The sequence below is a fragment of the Typopeltis vanoorti genome, chromosome 18, assembly GCF_054136105.1.
Source record: "Typopeltis vanoorti isolate ZY-2024b chromosome 18, IOZ_Tvanoo_1.0, whole genome shotgun sequence".
NCBI lineage: Eukaryota > Metazoa > Arthropoda > Arachnida > Uropygi > Thelyphonidae > Typopeltis > Typopeltis vanoorti.
This window is the reverse complement of record NC_143566.1, coordinates 54,263,248-54,282,247: the sequence shown is the minus strand read 5'-3', so window position 1 is coordinate 54,282,247 and position 19,000 is coordinate 54,263,248. Positions and strand designations below refer to the sequence as shown.

At 35.8% G+C, this 19,000-nt stretch overlaps 1 protein-coding gene across 1 annotated transcript in view; it reads left to right on the top strand.

Moving 5' to 3' along the window:
- The window catches only part of LOC150096673 (twitchin-like), a 2,440,784-nt gene that overhangs the window by 957,891 nt on the left and 1,463,893 nt on the right, over positions 1-19,000 (top strand). The window contains exons 45-47 of the mRNA XM_090408679.1: positions 525-830; positions 5,819-6,121; positions 16,550-16,831. Coding sequence (XP_090264805.1) covers positions 525-830; positions 5,819-6,121; positions 16,550-16,831 — 891 coding nt within the window. The remainder of the gene's footprint in view (positions 1-524; positions 831-5,818; positions 6,122-16,549; positions 16,832-19,000) is intronic.

The following is a 19,000-nucleotide window of genomic DNA, read 5'->3' as shown; positions in this document are numbered from 1 at the left end:
ATTTTTAGATATTCAAAGCTGAATGAATGATATAAAAAAAGTTAAGTATTTGAATTGTGAATACGAGTAATTATGTCCCCCCCCACACACAAACTTATAGCCATGCTGAAAATTATTTCCAATCTCTCCAGCCAATGGCAAATGAATTAAAATATTTAATAATTTTAAATTTAAACTTAGTAGATGCTTTACAAAAAGATATGAATAAGAGTAAATGACACATAGTGAGCATGTGTGCTCATTCATCCACGTCAACTGCAACAGTGGAAGATGAATTTCAATCTTGTTGTGAGACAACCAGCCCACTTATCGGAGTCCTGAAGTGATTTGAAAAGTTCCATTCTTGGTCTTTACAGTAGGGTTTCTGGAACATGTAAAAAATAAATTTAAAAAAAAATACATAAAAAAAAAAAGAAAAGTACAGCTTTATTTTAAGGTCATCTTATCCATAAGAATAGTATTTTTGTAACATATTATTTTATTTTATTTATTTGTGAATTTATTTATTTATTTTTGGCATATAGATAAACCATCGAGACCAGAAGGTCCACTAGAAGTTACTGATGTGCATGCTGAAGGATGTAAGTTACAGTGGAACAAACCAAAAGATGATGGAGGTTTGCCACTTAATGGTTATGTAGTAGAACGAATGGATACTGCTACAGGCCGATGGATACCAGTTGGAAGAGTAGATAAAGATAAAACTGAAATGCCAGTTACTGGATTAGACCCAGGTAAACGATATCAGTTTAGAGTAAAAGCAGTCAATGATGAGGGAGAATCAGATCCTTTAGAGACTGAAAGAGCTACACTTGCAAAGAATCCTTATGGTAAGTTTAAATAAATAAATATAAATTTTGAATTCTTTAGTTAAATGTTATCCTATTCTTTAATCAGAATTTCATAATAGCTATTTAATGCCTGCCTTAGCTGTAGCTTTTAGAACACTTGCTAAAATATATTTAATTAGTCTAAATTTACATAATTTGCAATTGTCACATTAGAGTAGCAAATTTATGTTTTCTCTACATTTTTTCTCTACATTTCTCTACAGAAAAATAGTGTGGTTTTATTTTGCAATAAATCACTGGTATCAAGAAAATATTAATATGCATCATGACCAGCATTTGACAAATTATGCAGAGTCCTACTTACTATGAAAATCAATCAGGGGGGGGGGGAGCATGGGCGACGCATTGGATATGATAGTTATGGTGAGGCTGGCCTTTCTGATCGTGCTCTTCGGCACCTTGCATGGGATTGACTGGAGGGGCACTAGTTGTCTGCGTCACACCAAGGCATGGTGTGGGCGCGGGTTTGGGGAGGCTTGTGGGATCATTGTCGGCCACCCCGGTCTGGACAGTAGTGAAGGTCTGGGGATCCCATATATGTGGAGGGCATGTGTTCGACCCATGGAGCCTTCCTCTCTGGGAACAGCTGTGGGCGGGACTGTGGTGAGTCCGGGATCCTGGGTCAAGGGTAGTGGTTGTGGTGCTGAAAATGGGGCATCGTTGTTGCTGAGGGAGGGCTGTCTATAAGAAAAAATGTTTATTGAAATGAAAATGTTTATTGAAAATGAAAAAATGATTGGTAGCAGAGCTTCAGTGTAGTGGTGAAAATAGTTGTATAGTAGGTGTCCTCCCACGATGCGTCTTCGGACTCCTTGGAGGTGTCACGAATAATAATAATAATAATAATAATAATAAAAAAAAATGTACTCATCAAATACCCATCCCTATTTTTCAATGATATGTCTCAATCAGTTAATAGGAGTTTCATAAACTGATTATTGGTTCTCTGTTGTTGTTGTTGTTTGGTATCTCTGTACGAAGGAAATGTGTGAGAACCATTCCAGGAAGGAGAAGTGGGTAAATCATATGAATACAAAGAACAGTGAAAACAACAGATAAGTTTTTTTTTTGCATCACATTATGTTAATATTATTTTTAGAATTGTCATTTATATTATGCATATTATTCATAATTATGCATATTCTTCTGCGTTTTCTTAAAGTTAAAAAAAAGATTTCGTTTAGGAAATTATTTTTTATTAAATAAAAAAAAATGTTTTATTTTGTCCAGTCTGCAACTATTTGCTAGCTGGCAAAATTTCTTCACCACAGGTGAGTGGGCAAGCATATATCTTGAGCACCGAACATGACCATCTCCACATGCTCTCAAAATGTCATTCAACCGAGAGGTTTTTGAGAAATTGATACCTGAAAAACTACTTATTTTCTATAAATTAGGATTTCTGAACATAAAATTCATCTGGTAGTGCCTTTTTCTCTCCTCCCCTTAAGTTTTCCAAATCAAATTTAGTTGGAATTTTCAAAAAAAAACAAAAAAAAACTTACAAATATGAGCACTGAATAAGTGCTCACCAAGATTCCTTTGCAATTCATGAAAAATTCATGATATGGTTTTCATTTTATATGCTCACAACCCTCTTCAAACTTTCTTTGATATCAGGTTCTGATCATGTAGTCAAGAGATACTCTGCTAGTTAATCCTAGCAAAGTAATCTGAAATATAATTTTAAATTTCTTGCAGAAGTCCTCATAACACCTAGGTTATGAGGACTTCTCATAATCTAGGTGTTATGAGAAGTCCTCTGGTCATAACACCTAGGTTATAATTCGTGGTCATTCTCACCAACTGTAGGTTGATTAGATCTTCCATTAATAGTAGCATCTGTCATGTGATGATCAAATCCAAGTGTGCTCTCAGTTATTATTATTATTATTATTATTATTATTATTATTATTATTATTCTAAGACCTCATGGAGTCGCATTCTAATCTAGAAAGTCCCTTTTGTCATATACACACACACACAGCTCATTCTACTGTGCTTTAAACACATTCAAATTCTCTGCAGACACATTCCAATCATTCAGAACTCTCCAAGCAGAAAAACTGTTTCTCACACCATTGCTCACACCCTGCTTATACAGCTTCCAGGGATGATCTTGTAGTTTCCCACTCTCCCACCATTTTATGAAAATCCTCTTCAACATTAATCCTATAACCTTTCTCAACTATGATATCATCCCTCTTCCTCCTATCAATAAGAATCTTCAAATTGCATGGTCTCAACCTTTCTTCACATGTAACTGGATTGCTTCTGGACCTTCTCCAATATCTCTTCACCCTTTTGAAATTCAGTGACCAAATCTGCAGATACAAATCTGCAAATTTACAGCAGTCCATATGTATCCTAACCAGAGCCTTATACAATAGAACCAGAATCTCCTTTCAAGTCAGTCATCGGCATCATTGCCAGAATTCACTGTGTTGCACTCACAATTTTCGCAATGTGTCCTCTAAACTTTATATTCTTATTCAACATCACCCCAAAATTTTAAGTGCAACACAATAAATTCTGGTAAAGGATGAAGATAATGGATTAGGCCACATATGGACTACTGTGAACAAATTTGATCACCTGGATTACAAAAGGATGAAGAGATGTTGGAGATGGATCAGAGGTGATTGACCAGAATAGTTTCTGATTTCTGGAATGTTCAACGTTCAGAAAGGTTGAGACAATGCAATTTGAAGAGTTGGATAGGAAGAAGAGGGGTGATAATAGAGACGTACAAGTAGGGAAAGGGTTAATTTAGGATTAATGTTGAGCGTGGAGCTTGCAGAGAATATGAATGTGTTTAAGGCATGGTATGATGAGATGTTTATGATAAAGGGACATCCCAGATGAGTCATCCTCTGCAGCAGTTGTTCTTATACTATTTTCTGCAATCAATGTCATACTTCCATAATCATTCCTTTTTTTGCTGGTGACATATTGAAATAACTCCCTAAGATTCTTTTTGGCTTCATTAGCTTACTGCTGCTCATACTTCACTTTTGTTACCCTTACCAAACAGGTCACCTTCCTTGCATGTTCTTTGTAATCCTCATGGAATTGCTTGTTACTACTTCTCTTATGATGCCTTTTTTCTCTGTATCGCATGCTTAATCTCTTCATTCATCCATTTCACACCTACCTTATTTAACCTTTTGACCCTTAGAATACATTTAAACATTGCTTATACTACGCAGTTCTTGCATATCCCCCAAGCTGCATTAATCTCTTTTCCAGCTAACTCCTCATTCCAAACCACTCCTACTAACTGTCTCCTGAGTTCCTCATAATCATCAGTTCCACAGCCTTGTAGTTCCACATATACCCTTTCCTAACAGAGGTTCTCATAAAGCTGACAACTACCCATGTAGTCACTCTCACCACCTGCAGCGTGATTTGACACCTGATTTTTAATTACATCCTCTGATGAGATGATCAAATGCAAGATCCTCAATTCTCATGTGCCCTCTATTACATACTGCCTGAAGTAGCTGTCCCTCAAAAATTCAAGAAACTCATTTTCTTTACTCCCAGCTGCTATCTCATAATCCTAGTCTATATTGCCATAATTAAATTGCCCATAACGATCACCCTTTTCTTATCTGCTTGGCTAATTTGATTATACATTTCATGGTCACTACCATCCACATTACCACATCTATAACAACATTCAACTAAGTATTTCATTCTGTTCACCTCTATCTCACACCATACTGTCTCAAAACCACACTAGCACTATTTCTCTCTTGCATCTCTACTTTGTATGGGCATAACTCTTTTTATATCATTAATAGCACTCCACCTCCCTTTTTACCTTCTCATACTACCCTTTCGCTCTATTTCTGTCAGGATTTCATCCTCATCCAACCATGCCTCACTTATTTCAGCAATTCTTGAAATAAGTGAAAAGACTTGATTAATGCAACCATTTCATTTGCATTATTTCTTGCACTTCTAGCAGTATTTATATACAAACATAGTAGATTATTCCTGAATCTATATCGAGTTCCACTGATACCACTTATTAGATGTGACTTCTCCATACTTATCTTGAGCCATTTATTTTTCATCTTATTCATCTGAGAGCCTTCTTGAAATATATATATATATATATATATATAAACATATAAACGTATATATATAATTTTCTGCAAAAAAAAATTAAACAAAAAAAAAAATGTATAAGTATATTTATATATATTTGCATGTTTTCCCTAATGTAATAAATTGCATGTTTACACTGAATAATGTTGAAAGTTTATTTTTCACTTGGTCAGACTATAATAAATTTAGTTTAATCCTTTATCCAAGTGTGTGCAAACAAAGTTTGCACCTGAAAGTATCTTCAGCACTGGGGTAACCACTTTACCCAGGAGACTGGGGTAAAGTGGTTACCCCAGTGCTGAAGATACTTTCAGGTGCAAACTTTGTTTGCACACACTTGGATAAAGGATTAAACTAAATTTATTATAGTCTGACCAAGTGAAAAATAAACTTTCAACATCTTTCTCTAAATCCAGAGTAATTTAATAAAAAGGTGGCACACCGTTTGGCAGCTCCTATTGGAGGAGATGATCTTGCTAATGCTTCTGCCTTGGCATCTCCACTTGGGCCTGGCTCCCACTGAAGAGACCTCAATAAAGGTCGAAACTAGTCTGAGTAGTGGCCCTTCCCTTAATGCATAACATTATACATATCTGCAAGGAGATGTGTTTTGCATTATGGGAGATGCTGAGATAGGAGTGTTGGTATCTTGCTCCACCTTTGCAAGGAGTCGCCCGGTGTTGTACCACTTTACCCCAGTCCTGAAGATACTTTCAGGTGCAAACTTGTTTGCATACACTTGGATAAAGGATTAAACTAAATTTATTACACTGAATAAGTTGTTTATTTTATTATATTGCATAAAATAATTTATATTATTGATTAATTTATTTTGTTATTTATTTTTTCAGATGAACCTGGTCCTCCGGGAACCCCTGAAATAAAAGATTATGACAAAGATTTTGTACATCTAAAATGGGATCCTCCAATTCGGGATGGAGGTGCTCCAGTCACTGGTTATATTATTGAAAAAAAGGATAAATATAGTCCTGAATGGGTACCAGCAAAAGAAATTCATGGTAACATTCCTGAAGGTAAAGTTACTGGATTAAATGAAGGTGACAAATATGAATTCAGGGTCAGAGCAGTAAACAAAGCTGGACCTAGTGAGCCTAGTGAAGCTACATCACCACATTTAGCAAAACCTAAATTCCGTATGTATTTCTTTATTCTTTATATTAAATATTTCAGAATGTAATAATAATAATAATAATAATAATAAATATTATTATTATTATTATAACAAACTGCCACAGAGTATAAGTAAATAGGGCCACTTGAAGGTCTCCTTAGTACCAGGACATTGAAAATCTGCTGTTGTAATTTGTAATATTAATTGTGTTTTGGTATAATTTTGTTTATTTTTATATAACAGCAGAACTGTATGATGTTGGAGTTTTGTGTATTTGATATAGACTTTAAAGTTTATTAATTTTTTAAGCTTGGTGGATGACAACAAAATGGCTCTACAATGAGTTCTGTAGTCTATGCAGCTTGAAAATTAAACATAATTAACAGGCTACATTTTTTTTTTCTTTTTCTTTTTTTTTCAGATGAGTGAATCATGTATATGTGCTGGAATGCAAATAATATGTTTGTGGAAAAACAAAAAAGGAGATGAAAGAAGGTACACATTTATGTCAAAAATGTGATATTCTGTTGGACCATGAATAATCACTAAAAGTGAAACTGACAGATCACATGAAAATGAAAGTAAGTGCAATTGTGGGAGCAAAAGACTGCATGAATCATGGAATGAAAGCAAGTGCAACTATGGAAGTGAAAGAAAGTGCAACTATGGAAGTGAAAGAAAGTGATATGACACTGTGGAAGTGAAGGAATGACTAATTGGCATGTAATGTGATTGCTAGGATGCAAGACTTGAAAAACGAATTGATGAGAACGAAATGGGCAACTCATTCATGTGCAGTGACATTAGAAATTTGGTGGATAAGAATGAAAGAGTTCAAAAGGGCATAACGTATGGCTATTCTATACTTAGAGTTGTGGTAAATGAGAGAGTTCATCTTATGGACTCTCTCTCATTTACCACACCTCAGTTAGCAGGATAATAGTCTATGGGAAGTAGACAAGCAAGATTAGTGGTGGTTCTTGGAATATATGAAATTTGGTTGGATATAAAGAGAATATAAGAATATATATTGGTAGGTTTTTGAGAAGATTAAAACATAAGACTGTAATAAGAAAGTAGTCAGTGTGTTGCCAAGGTATGATAGTGATGATTTGAGACAGAGAGCAAGAACCATGAATAGTATGTTGGCAGAGTTATGTGAGGAGAAGGGAGTGGAATTTATAAATGTGTGCAATATTCTTGAGAGAAGGGCCAATTTGTAAAAAAAAGTGAGGATTGCATTTAAACTGATTCTGTGTGACTTATGGAGAGGCTGTTGGCTGAAGGAAATGCAGTTCATGATGTGAGCAACAGATCAGAGAAAGTAAGAGGTGAACAGGAAAATCAGGAGAGAGGAATTAGTGAGAATGAATTGTTGTGTATCTTAAAATCCCAGGAGCATCAGAAAAAAAGTGATCAAATACTTTGCTGATGGAATTTATTCACCCAAAAATTGTTGGAATAAATGAAACAGGGCTGGATAGGTATCATATCTTGATGTGAATAGAAATGAAAGGGTATGATGCTTTTCATTAGGATAGAAATTACGAGAAATGAGGGGGAGGACTTCTGATGATAGCAGAGGAATTATGTCTCTGCAAAGTGGAGATGCAAGTAAGAAATAGCAGCAATAGTTTTGAGTTGGTATGGTATGAGGTGAAGATTGACAAGAAGAGATATTTAGCAGCATTTTGCTATAGGACAGGGATCGTGGAGGGTGGTGATGAGGAAATATATAAGAAGTTTGGTTAGTGAACAAGAAAGAAATAATTATAGGTAATTTTAATTACAGTGATATAGATTGAAATGAAGAGATGGCTTTTGGATATAAACAAAAAGGAATTTATCAAGTTCTTTACAGGCAGCTATCCTAGGTAATATGTAAGACAGTTTATGAAGGATTGAGAGTCTTAGATCTAACCATTTCTTCAGAAGATGAGATTGTGAGTGATGTGTCCCATTTCTCCCAGTTAATGAGTGGCCATGAGGTGATTCACATTGGTAAAGGCCTGCCATATGAAGGCTTGTATTAGGAAAGAATATATGTTGAACTTACAAAGATGGTGATCATAAAAAGCTTAGACAATAGCTTGGAGCTAAAGCTGGGAATAAGAAGTTAAGCAGAAAAGAGAGCAATGCTGCTTATTGGAAGGAGAGAACCAAGAAGGGTATAAATGCTGCTTGATGGATTTGTTATTAATTATCTCTGTGTCAGTGCCCTAGCACTGAAATAGAGATATTTAACAACATTGTGTGAATGTACTCTGAATGTCCAAGAAAATCACTGAATATGAATCTCTCTTATCTGACACATTTGTCACCTTATCATAAAATGTAAGCAGATTGCTAAAATCCTGCCCTTCACAAATCCATGCTGACCATTATAGAGAATCTTATGTCCATCAACCCAGTCTTGTATTCTATTTCTAATCAATTTTTCCAAAACTTTGATCACAATTCACAGGCTGTGAGTTCAAACCCACAGGCTGTGGGCATGGATGTTTGTGATTGTCTGTGGAAGTGGTGGTGGTGGTGGGCATTAGATGATATGGTTTGCTGTAATTGGTGGAGACAGAGTTGTAGAGTAGGTTCTCTCCCTCGATGAGTCTTTGGACTCCTTGGAAGTGTCATGAAGTAATAATAATAATAATAACTGCAGATATACACACTGGTCTATAATTGGAGAGGTATTATTCTGACTTCTTTCAACTCCTTAGGAACCTTCCGCACTGCAAGACTGTCCTTAAATAGCCAAGTGAGGACCATGGCTAACTCTCCTGCACATTCCTTAAAAATATGTGGTGATATGTCATCCATTCGGACAGCCTTATTAATATCTGATCCATGCAACACTTAATAAACCTTTGTTTCTTTCACTTTTAATTATCCTAATCCTTGCCTTCCTTTTACATGTTGCACAGCATCACTCACACCAGTGTGACATACACTGATGAAATCTTCATTAAATAATTTCACTATATCATTTGCTGTGGTTACTCTCCTATGATAACTATCCCCCAGTGTCAACTTGCTGAATTATGTTTCCTCTTGCTTGTCACATTAAAAAAAAAAAAAAAAATTCTTGGATTAAATTTGACTTGACTGGCCAGTTTCTTCTCATATTTAATTTAATGTTGTTGTTTTAACCATGCTTGTCATTTTTCTAGCCTGTAGTTTATATTCTTCATGCACCTGTTCACTACAAAGATGTATATTTTAATACTGCTTGCTTGGTTTCACTGTTTATTGACCTCACCCCTATTCTATCTATTTGCTTAACTCTTGCCATGCAGTTACTTGTGTTAGATACTGCATTATAATTTTCCATGCACTGCCAGCATCTTTCTGCACAATTCATCAACCCAATGTAGTGGATTGATGAATATCTTCCCATGCAGATATCTTGTTGATGTAGATATATGCCAAAAATTGGCAGATGTCTACATGCAAAATGAAACTGCAGTCTTATAAGGAAATGTATTAGATTCTGAAGGGATTTATATTAGATTCTTAAGGAATATAGCATATCATCATTAGCAATAGACAACTATTGTCTATGTGGCATTTCTACTGGATATTTTGGCCATATTTAAAAATAAAATAAAATAAATAAAATACCACAAACCAAAATATAGATATCAAAATAAGATGAAATCTTTTTAACAGTAGTATTCTATGGCATGGTACAAAAAATAAACAGTACTAAACTTCGACATCCCCTTCAGTACATGCACTATGATATATACTGTTTGACTGCATGCACACTAATAGAGGAGTATCATGGGCATATGCTGCAGCAATGTTACAGTCTCCAAAATGCAATAATCAATGCTGAACAGCAGTAAAACTTTGGATACCGAGGTGGTCAGTATAGAGAACCCTTAAGGAGCTGGGTGCCTTTTTCACATCATTCAGGTGGGTCAGTGTTCAATAGCAATGGATTATGCTGCACAGTGCATGCATGCTGATCAATGTCTATGAGGATCCGTCTTTCCTCCATAATGTGTGGTTCTTGGATGAACCACATGTTCTCGCATTTCCATCTAAGCAGTCATGTAAACAGACAAATCTACAGGTTTATTGGTTTCTTAAGATCTGTATTTGTCCAAGAGAAACCTCTTTACAGTGAGAAGGTCACCACATGCCATGGCACAATTGGGCCATACTTCATTGAAGAGGGTCATGTAATCTTGACCTTGAATTGCAAGTGTTACATTGAAAATGTGTTGGTTCCATTCACCCAGGATTTGCACAGGAGTATTGTGCCAAAATCATTCCATTTCATGCACAGGCATTCCAACTAGACATAGCAACCTGTCACACATCACATCACATGGTTCTAGACCCTATTTATCTGAACACTTCTCTGTGAGACTCATTTTGAGGTTTACAGAATTCCCATACCTCCTTTACGTTCTCTTGATCTTGCATCACTTGATGCCTTCGTTCGAGGTTATGTTGAAGGAATGGGTATTCCTCAATGACCCTTCTTAACCTTGATGAACTACGAGATAAAATTGTAAGATAAATCCAGCAGATATCCCAACCCTTGTTCTCCAAGATGACAGAGAAACTTTGCATGCTGCAAAACTTGTCTTGAAAGATAAGGTGCCCATTTCGAGGATGTATTCTACTTCATTAATGCTTCGACCAATATTCCACTGATAGTTGTGGTTGTACATAGCATCATGTATAAACATATTTCTTTGTTAATAAACAAAGAAGGGAAAATTCTACAAACAAATAGAGGGGACAGCCATGGGTTCACCACTCTCCCCACCCTTGGCCAATTTCTTTATGGAGACCTTTGAAGAAAAAGCCTTAGCCTCTGCCCCACAAAAACCAACCATATGGCTCCGCTACATTGATGATATGTTCGCTATTTGGCCACATGGCTCTGAAACACTCCTATCCTTCCTTACACACTTAAACAACCAATACCCCAGAATCAAGTTCACCCTGGAAAAAGGGGAAAACAACAGCCTCCCTTTCCTAGACACCCGCCAGCCTGATGGAACCTTGGTTTTCTCAGTTTATAGAAAACCCACCCATACAGATACATTCACCAACAATCCCCCCCCCCCCCCTCACAACAATATGGAGTGGTGAAAACACTATACAACAGGGCTAAACTAATCTGTTCTAACGACATGGCCCTAAACACTGAACTAAATCACATCCTCAACACTTTCTCAGCCAATGGCTACCCCCCCCCTAAAAAAATCCAAAAAATATTAAAACCTACAAACCACAGCCCCCCCCCCCTCCACAACAAAGATTATTCTAAATCCATCACCATTCCCTACATCCGAGCCACCTCAGAAAAAATTACCAAAATTTTAAAAAAACATGACCTGACCTCCTGTTACAGGCCTTACAGAAAATTGGCATCCCTTACAGAAAATTGGCATCCACCAAAGAACAACCACTTCCCCTAGACCTACCTGGTGTATACCAGGTCCCTTGCAGTTGTAAACTGTCGTACTTTGGCCAAACAGGCAGGACAGTGAATATCAGAATTTCTGAACACAAGGACTACATCCGGTTTCACAAGTACAGCCATTCTGGTCTTGCAGACCACGCCACAGAATACGGTGGAAGAAAGCTACAGTAATACGCCATAGCAAATACAAATTCGAAAGACTATTTATGGAATCAGCCTCAGCCCTAAGAAACTCCCCAAACCTCAACAAATTTGGTTGTATGCGACTGCTCCAAATTTGGGATGCATACATCAGCAGACCTTCAGCCCAATGGCCAAGAATACCTACTTAGCCCGCTAGAGGGCACCATCAGGACTTCTAGGAGAACGATAACTTCATATCTTCATTCTCAGTTACTGTGTTGTAGTGCCTGCATGCATGTGCCTTTTTTTGTAAGTTCCTTTTGAAAATGGCAACGTATTGGTTCCAATGTTGTTCAATTTGTATATTAATATATTGGGATGGATTTAACTGGTGATAAACAAATGTTTGCAGATGATGCAAAATTGGGTGGAGCAATGCAGAGTCAAGCAGATGTTATGGATTTACACGAGGAGGTGTTGAATAGATTGTATGAGAGGGCAGTTAAGTGGAACCATCAGATGAATGTTGCAAAGTGCAATGTTCTAAAATTTGGTAAGCAATGATGGGATGCAAAATATATGTATGCTTAGTAAGAAAACTTTGAAGGAGTTAGATATAGATCAGTTACTGGTCATGGGCAAGGATCTAAAGTTCAGGGACCACAATGCACAAGTTGTGAAGTTCTAACATCAGATAATTGCAATGATGCAAAGAACCTTGACTTACAGAAGTTAATGACTTAAAGCAGTTATGGTTTCATTTATTCTCGTACGCAGGCTTATACGTTGGTTATGCATTTCTAAATCACTTAGGGAATTGACCCCTGTGGCACACCACTGGTGACTTTCCTCTTTTGAAATACTGAATCATGTCATATACAACTTTCTGATCTATCTGGCACCCAAATTAAACTTCATTTTTTGTTTCAAATCAGTATACAACAACTCTCTTGTGTGACAACATTGATGGCCACATGCAATATAAAAGAACAACTGAAGTTTTCCTTCTTTTTTTTTTTTTTTTGCAATATGGTTACTTTATCTAGGACTATTAGTGTTTTGTTAATGAGAACTATTTTTTATTTATAACAGATATGCACTTCACTAGCTAGTGCTTAATCCATAGTTAAAAAAAATTATACTTTTATTGTTAAAAAATTAATATAATATATATGGAAGTATATAATTATTATAAAATATATAACATATTATTATTATTATTATCATCCAAGACCCCATGGAGTCAAAGACACATGTAGGAGGTCCTGTTATCATATACACACAGCTCATCATACCGTGCTTTAAACACATTCAAATTCTCTGCAGACACCATACTCTCAGGCAAGGCAAGACAATCAACTCTGCTTGAAAAAAAACCTGCTTATCAATCCCATACCCATTTTAGAAATGATGGACTTTACAACCATGTTATAAATAACTATTTTAATTTCCCAACATTTTTGACCTTCATATTAAGGTCATCATCTGGAGTATATACAAATATACATATATTTTTAGAAAAGTATTGCTGATACTTTAAATTTGTCTTTTAAGAGCTAAAAGTGCTTGAAAGACGGATTTACAATAAAACTATAACTATTCCTTATATTAAACGGACATCAGATAAAATAAACAGAATACTACAGATGTACAACCTCAAAGCCACCATTAAACCTCCTGCAAAATTAAAAAGTTTACTCAACTCATCCAAACACCCACTCTCTCCCCAGGCCCATCCTAGAGTATACCATATTTATTGCACCTGTAATCTACCATATATAGGGAAAACAGGAAACACAATTCCTATCAGACAAAAGGAACATAAACGACACATTAAATATAATAACTATGGTGAAGCTGGCCTTTCTGATTATGCCCTGAACACTTTACATAGAATTGACTGGAAAAGCACCAGTTATTTACATCACACCAAAACATGGTATGAATGCAAATTTAAGGAAGTCTGTGAGATACTTATCAACCACCCCAATCTCAATAATAATGATGGTCTAAAAATCCCAAGCATGTGGAAGGCACATATTCGGCCCATGGAACCTTCCTCTCTAAGAGTGGCTATAAACAGGACTGTAGATAATCCAGGATCCTAAATCAAAAATAACAATTGTAATGTTAAAAAATAGGATATCATTGTTACTGTAAGAAAACTATCTATAAGAAAGAATGTCTCTCTCATTTAGCTTTGATGTAGTTTCTAAATGATTAATTAATTTGTAATTTTATCTGTATTTTTTTTTTTTTTTCACTAGAGGTCATGCCAATAGAATAACCGGTGATCAAATCATTGTTTCTTTAGCTTACTGTGTGAAATGTAACTCAATTTGTCCTTGTATATTTGTATATACTCCAGATGATGACCTTAATATGAAGGTCGAAAGGTTGGGAAAAAATTAGAATAGTAATTTATAACATGGTTATAAAGTTCATAGTTTCTAAAATGAATGCTGATCACCGTGCAACACTGAAAGAAAGGACAATAATAATCCCCTACTCACTCTCTCTTCATACAGTTTCCAGGGACGATCTCTGGTTCTGCCCTGACCTCCCACTGTAGAACCTCTCCAACATTGATCCTATAACCAACCTCTTAGTAACTTGTAGGTCTCTATCATATCTCCCCTCTTCCTCCTATCCACCAGACTCTGCAAATTGCATTTTCTCAATCTTTTCCCATATTCGACATTCTAGAGGTTAAAAACTGCCTTAGTCGGTCATTCTGGACCTTTCCAACATCTCTTCGTCCTTCTGAAAAGCAGGGGACCAAATCTGGGCACAGTAGTCCATGTGTGGCCTAATCAAAGCCTTATACAATGGAACAAGAATCTCCCTACTTCTATAAGTCACTGTCCTCCACATCATCCCTAGTATTCTTTGTATTGTCTTCTCAATTTTGGCAGTGTGTCTCGTAAATTTCAGTTCCTTATCCACTATCACCCCAGGATCTCTTATTTCCTCCACCTCCAAAAATATATCATCACCAAGCATAAATTCTGCATCCCATCTTTGTTTCCCAAATTTTAAAACCTTACATTTTGCAACATTGAACTCACATCCCCATTCCCATGTCCAATCACTCAATTTATTCAAGTCGTCTTGTAAGGCCAGAACATCTTCTCTACTCTTCATGGTCCAACTTTGCATCATCTGCAAACAACTGAATATCTCCATCCAAACTTCACCAATATCATTAATATACAAGTTAACATGTTCACTGCCAACTACGAGTATACTCGTAGTTGGTAAACCAGCTACACAAGCCAGCTACGAGTATACTCATATGATGCTTACTGCCGGCAACGAGATTACCGTACTGACCTTGAAGAAGTGAAAATGCTTGGCTTGTGGGGCTAGCATCAAAACTGTGTATTCTCATAGATGGTATATGCTCTGCACAAGCCAACTACGAGTATACTCGTATGACGCTGACTGCCAGCAACGAGAGTACCGTACTGACCTTGAAGAAGTAAAATTACTTGGCGTACGGGAACAGACTATGCCAAAGTAGCGTGGCAGTGAACGTGTTAAACAGAAATGGCCCTAAAACAGTCCCCTGAGGCACACCACTAGTGACTTTCCTTTTCCTGGATATCGCTCCTCCATACACAACTTGTTACCTTTCAGATAGCCAGTATGAAATCCAACACACTAATCTAATATCCAACCCCATCTGCTCTAGTTTGACTATCAACTTATCATGCTGTAATCTATCAAAAGTCTTTGTGAAATCCAAGTATACTAATGTGTATCCTTCTCCTCTCTCCAAGGAAGCAGTCACCTTATTGTGACTACTAAAACATGACCTCCCCTTAGCAAATCCATGCTATCCATCAAAGATAATACCATTGTTTTCAACCCAAGTCTGGATCCTAGTTCTCACAAGCTTCTCCAACAACTCAACCACAACACCTGATACACACAGACAGGCTTGTAGTTTGATGCTTGAGTTCTATCACCTCCGTTATGAAGTGGCACAATCTTGCCCTCCTTCCACTCCTTAGGAACTTGACCCAGTGCAAGGCTCATGTTAAGAAAATATATCAAGGCAGATGTCAACTCCCTGGCACATTCCTTCAGAATACGGGGTGAAATATTATGAAGTCCTACAGCCTTATTAACATCAAGTTTGCTCAACTCCCCATACACCTATTGCTCATTTACAGTCAGTCTCTCCTTCCCATCATCAACTGCTCTCAGTCTCTCTCTCCATGAAGTCAAATTCGCAGGATTGAAAGACCTTTATGAACTGCTCATTAATTATCTCCACCACATCTTCTGCAATAGCTGTCTTTATACCATTTTCTTCAATTAATGTCATCCCTCCATAATAATTCTTTCTTTTGCTGGCTGCATGTATATACATATGTATAATATAGAAATATATATATATATATATATATATGACTACTACTATTAACTCGGGGTTGGGATATGTTCATTTTTAATATTAATTGACTTAAAACCCGAGAATTATAACAGAATGAGATTTATTTGAAAACGCAACATGTTTCGTCGAGATTGACTTCATCAGGCATTAAGAACATAGATGTCTCAATGTTATTTTCAGTGTCTTTTAATATCTTTCTATGTTCTTAACGCCTGATGAAGTCAATCTCGACGAAACATGTTGCGTTTTCAAATAAATCTCATTTTGTTATAATTCTCGGGTTTTAAGTCAGTGGATATTAAAAATGAATATATATATAACATTTTTATTATTGGTATCTGATATGACATATCAGGGAAAATTTTGTTTATTAGAATATTAAGTGATGTTAAAAATATTGATCAGTATTTAAATAGTAATTTTCAACTGAGATTCTTGGATTATTGGATTCTTTCGTAATGTATGTCTAATTTTGTTTATAGTCAAACCAAGAATTGATAGGACAAACCTAAAAAACATTACAGTAAAGGCCGGCCAAAGTGTTAATTTTGATGTAGACATCATTGGAGAGCCACCTCCAGCAGTAATTTGGAAATTTGGACTTACACCTATTGATACAGGGGATATATATAAAATTGACAATATTGACTACAACACCAAGTTTTTGTTATTAAGGGCCACTCGTAAAGACAGTGGCATGTACACCATTACTGCTACAAACAATTCAGGAAGTGATGAAGCCAATGTTGAAATCACTGTGCTAGGTAATTATTAAATCACGATATTAGAATTTTTTTAAAAATATTTTTTATTTGTTTGATAAAAGCATATGAACAACTTTAAATTTAATTGACCTAAATAACTATTTTATCTAAATTGTGTTTTCACATATCTTTTCCTCCTCCTCCTTATTATTATACCTCTATGATCTCAAAAGATTCGTGGCAGGAGATTGCCACTGACACACAGAGGCTCATCAAACCATATGTCAAAGTCCTTCTTTGTGCAATCACTACACTCTCAGACAATGCATTTGATCAGGATCTCCACTTGTTCTACTTCTCTCTCTCTCTCTCTCTCTCTCTCTCCCTCCCTCCATTATCTGAAAAATTTCTTCAAATTAAAGATGTCAAAAATTATATTTTTGGTTTAATCCTTTATCCAAGTGCAAGCAAACAAAGTTTGTGCTTGAAGTAACTTCATGACTGGACTGCTCATATGTAGACTTTACATCAGGATTAGAGAAAGTTGTTGGAAGATTTTTTTCATTTGGTTATGCTATAAATTAAAGATACTAAGAAATAATATCTTGACTTCACATCACTTGCCTTAGTATCCCATAATACAAAGTACATATCCTTATGGACATGTATAATGCTATGTGTTATGAGAAGGGATCACTACCCAGACTGTTTGGGCCTTTATTGAGGTCTCATCAGAGGGAGCCAGACCCAGAAGTGATACCTAGGTTGAAGTAATGCAGAAGTTATATTAACATATACAAGTTGCCAAATCATTTCATGCTTCCTGCTAGCATATCAGCTGGGCTCACAACAATCATTTGAACTTGTTATGCATATTTAATCTTTATGCCTCTGTCATGTAATATCTGAGTAGAGACCAAGCAGTTGATTTCCTTCCAATGCTTATCAGTATTTATTCTCTTTGGTTCCTAATGCTGTCTCTTCATTCCAGTCTATATTAGCATAATTAAAATCACCTATAATATTCATCCATTTCTTATTAGCAAATCCATTTGCCTATATATTTCCTTCTTACTACTTTCCATATTACAGTTTATAGCAACATCCTACTGGATGTTTGTGATTGTCTGTGAAAGCACTAGTGGTGGTAGTCGGCAGTAGATGACGTTGGTGTTAGATGATGAAGATTGGTGGAGTAGTGAGATGAAGAGTTGTAGAGTTGATGCTCTTCCTCGATGAGTCTTTGGACTCCATGGAGGTGTGATATAATAATAATAATAGTTGCAAGTTGCTTCCTGAGTTTGTCACAATCACCTACACTATAGCTCCACATATAATCCTTTCTTAGAGAAGTCCTGATATGACCGCCTGCCACTCAAGTGATCACTTAATCGTCACTTTCACAACTGGATGAAGATTTGATGCTTCATTTATAATAATATCTTTTGATGAGATAATCATATCAAAGACCCTCAATCCTTGTTTACTCTCTATTACATACTGCCTAAGATAGTTGTCCCTCAAAAAACTCAAGAAATTCATTCTCTTTGGTTCCTGATGCTGTCTCTTCATTCCAATCTATATTAGCATAATTGAAATCACCTATAATATTCATCTTTTTCTTATTAGCAAACCCATTTGCTTACACATTGCTATCTTCCATATTACAGTTTATAGCAACATCCTACTAAACATTTCATATTTGATAACATTTCAGATTTCATAACTAAACATTTCATATTATACTGCTTCAAAACTACTATCACTACTTGCTCCTTGTATCTCTACCTTAGATGTGCACAACTCCTGTGCCATCATCATCATCAGCAGCACTCCTCACTTTCTACCCTGTCTGTCTTCACAAAAACTACACGTCTCCATTGGAAGATGGTGGGAAAAAACTGGTTTGGGGATTATTTTGCTATTGATGATATTGATAAATGATTTGAAAAATATATCTTTCGTTAAGTAATTTAATTCAGTTGTGCTTCAACAATATATTCTTTTTTTTTTTTTTTTTTTTAGTTTACATTTTGGTTAACACATTAAATAAAAATAATTTAAGAGTAATTTGAATATAGTTATATAGTTCTACCTGAATTTTAGTGACTTTATTAATTAATAAGAATGGTGTGCCAACTTTGCCATTGTATTATTGTGCACAAGGTCAGGCATTAAAAACCTAGTATGAAATCTTTTATCCATATTATTATTTTTAACAGAACAGAC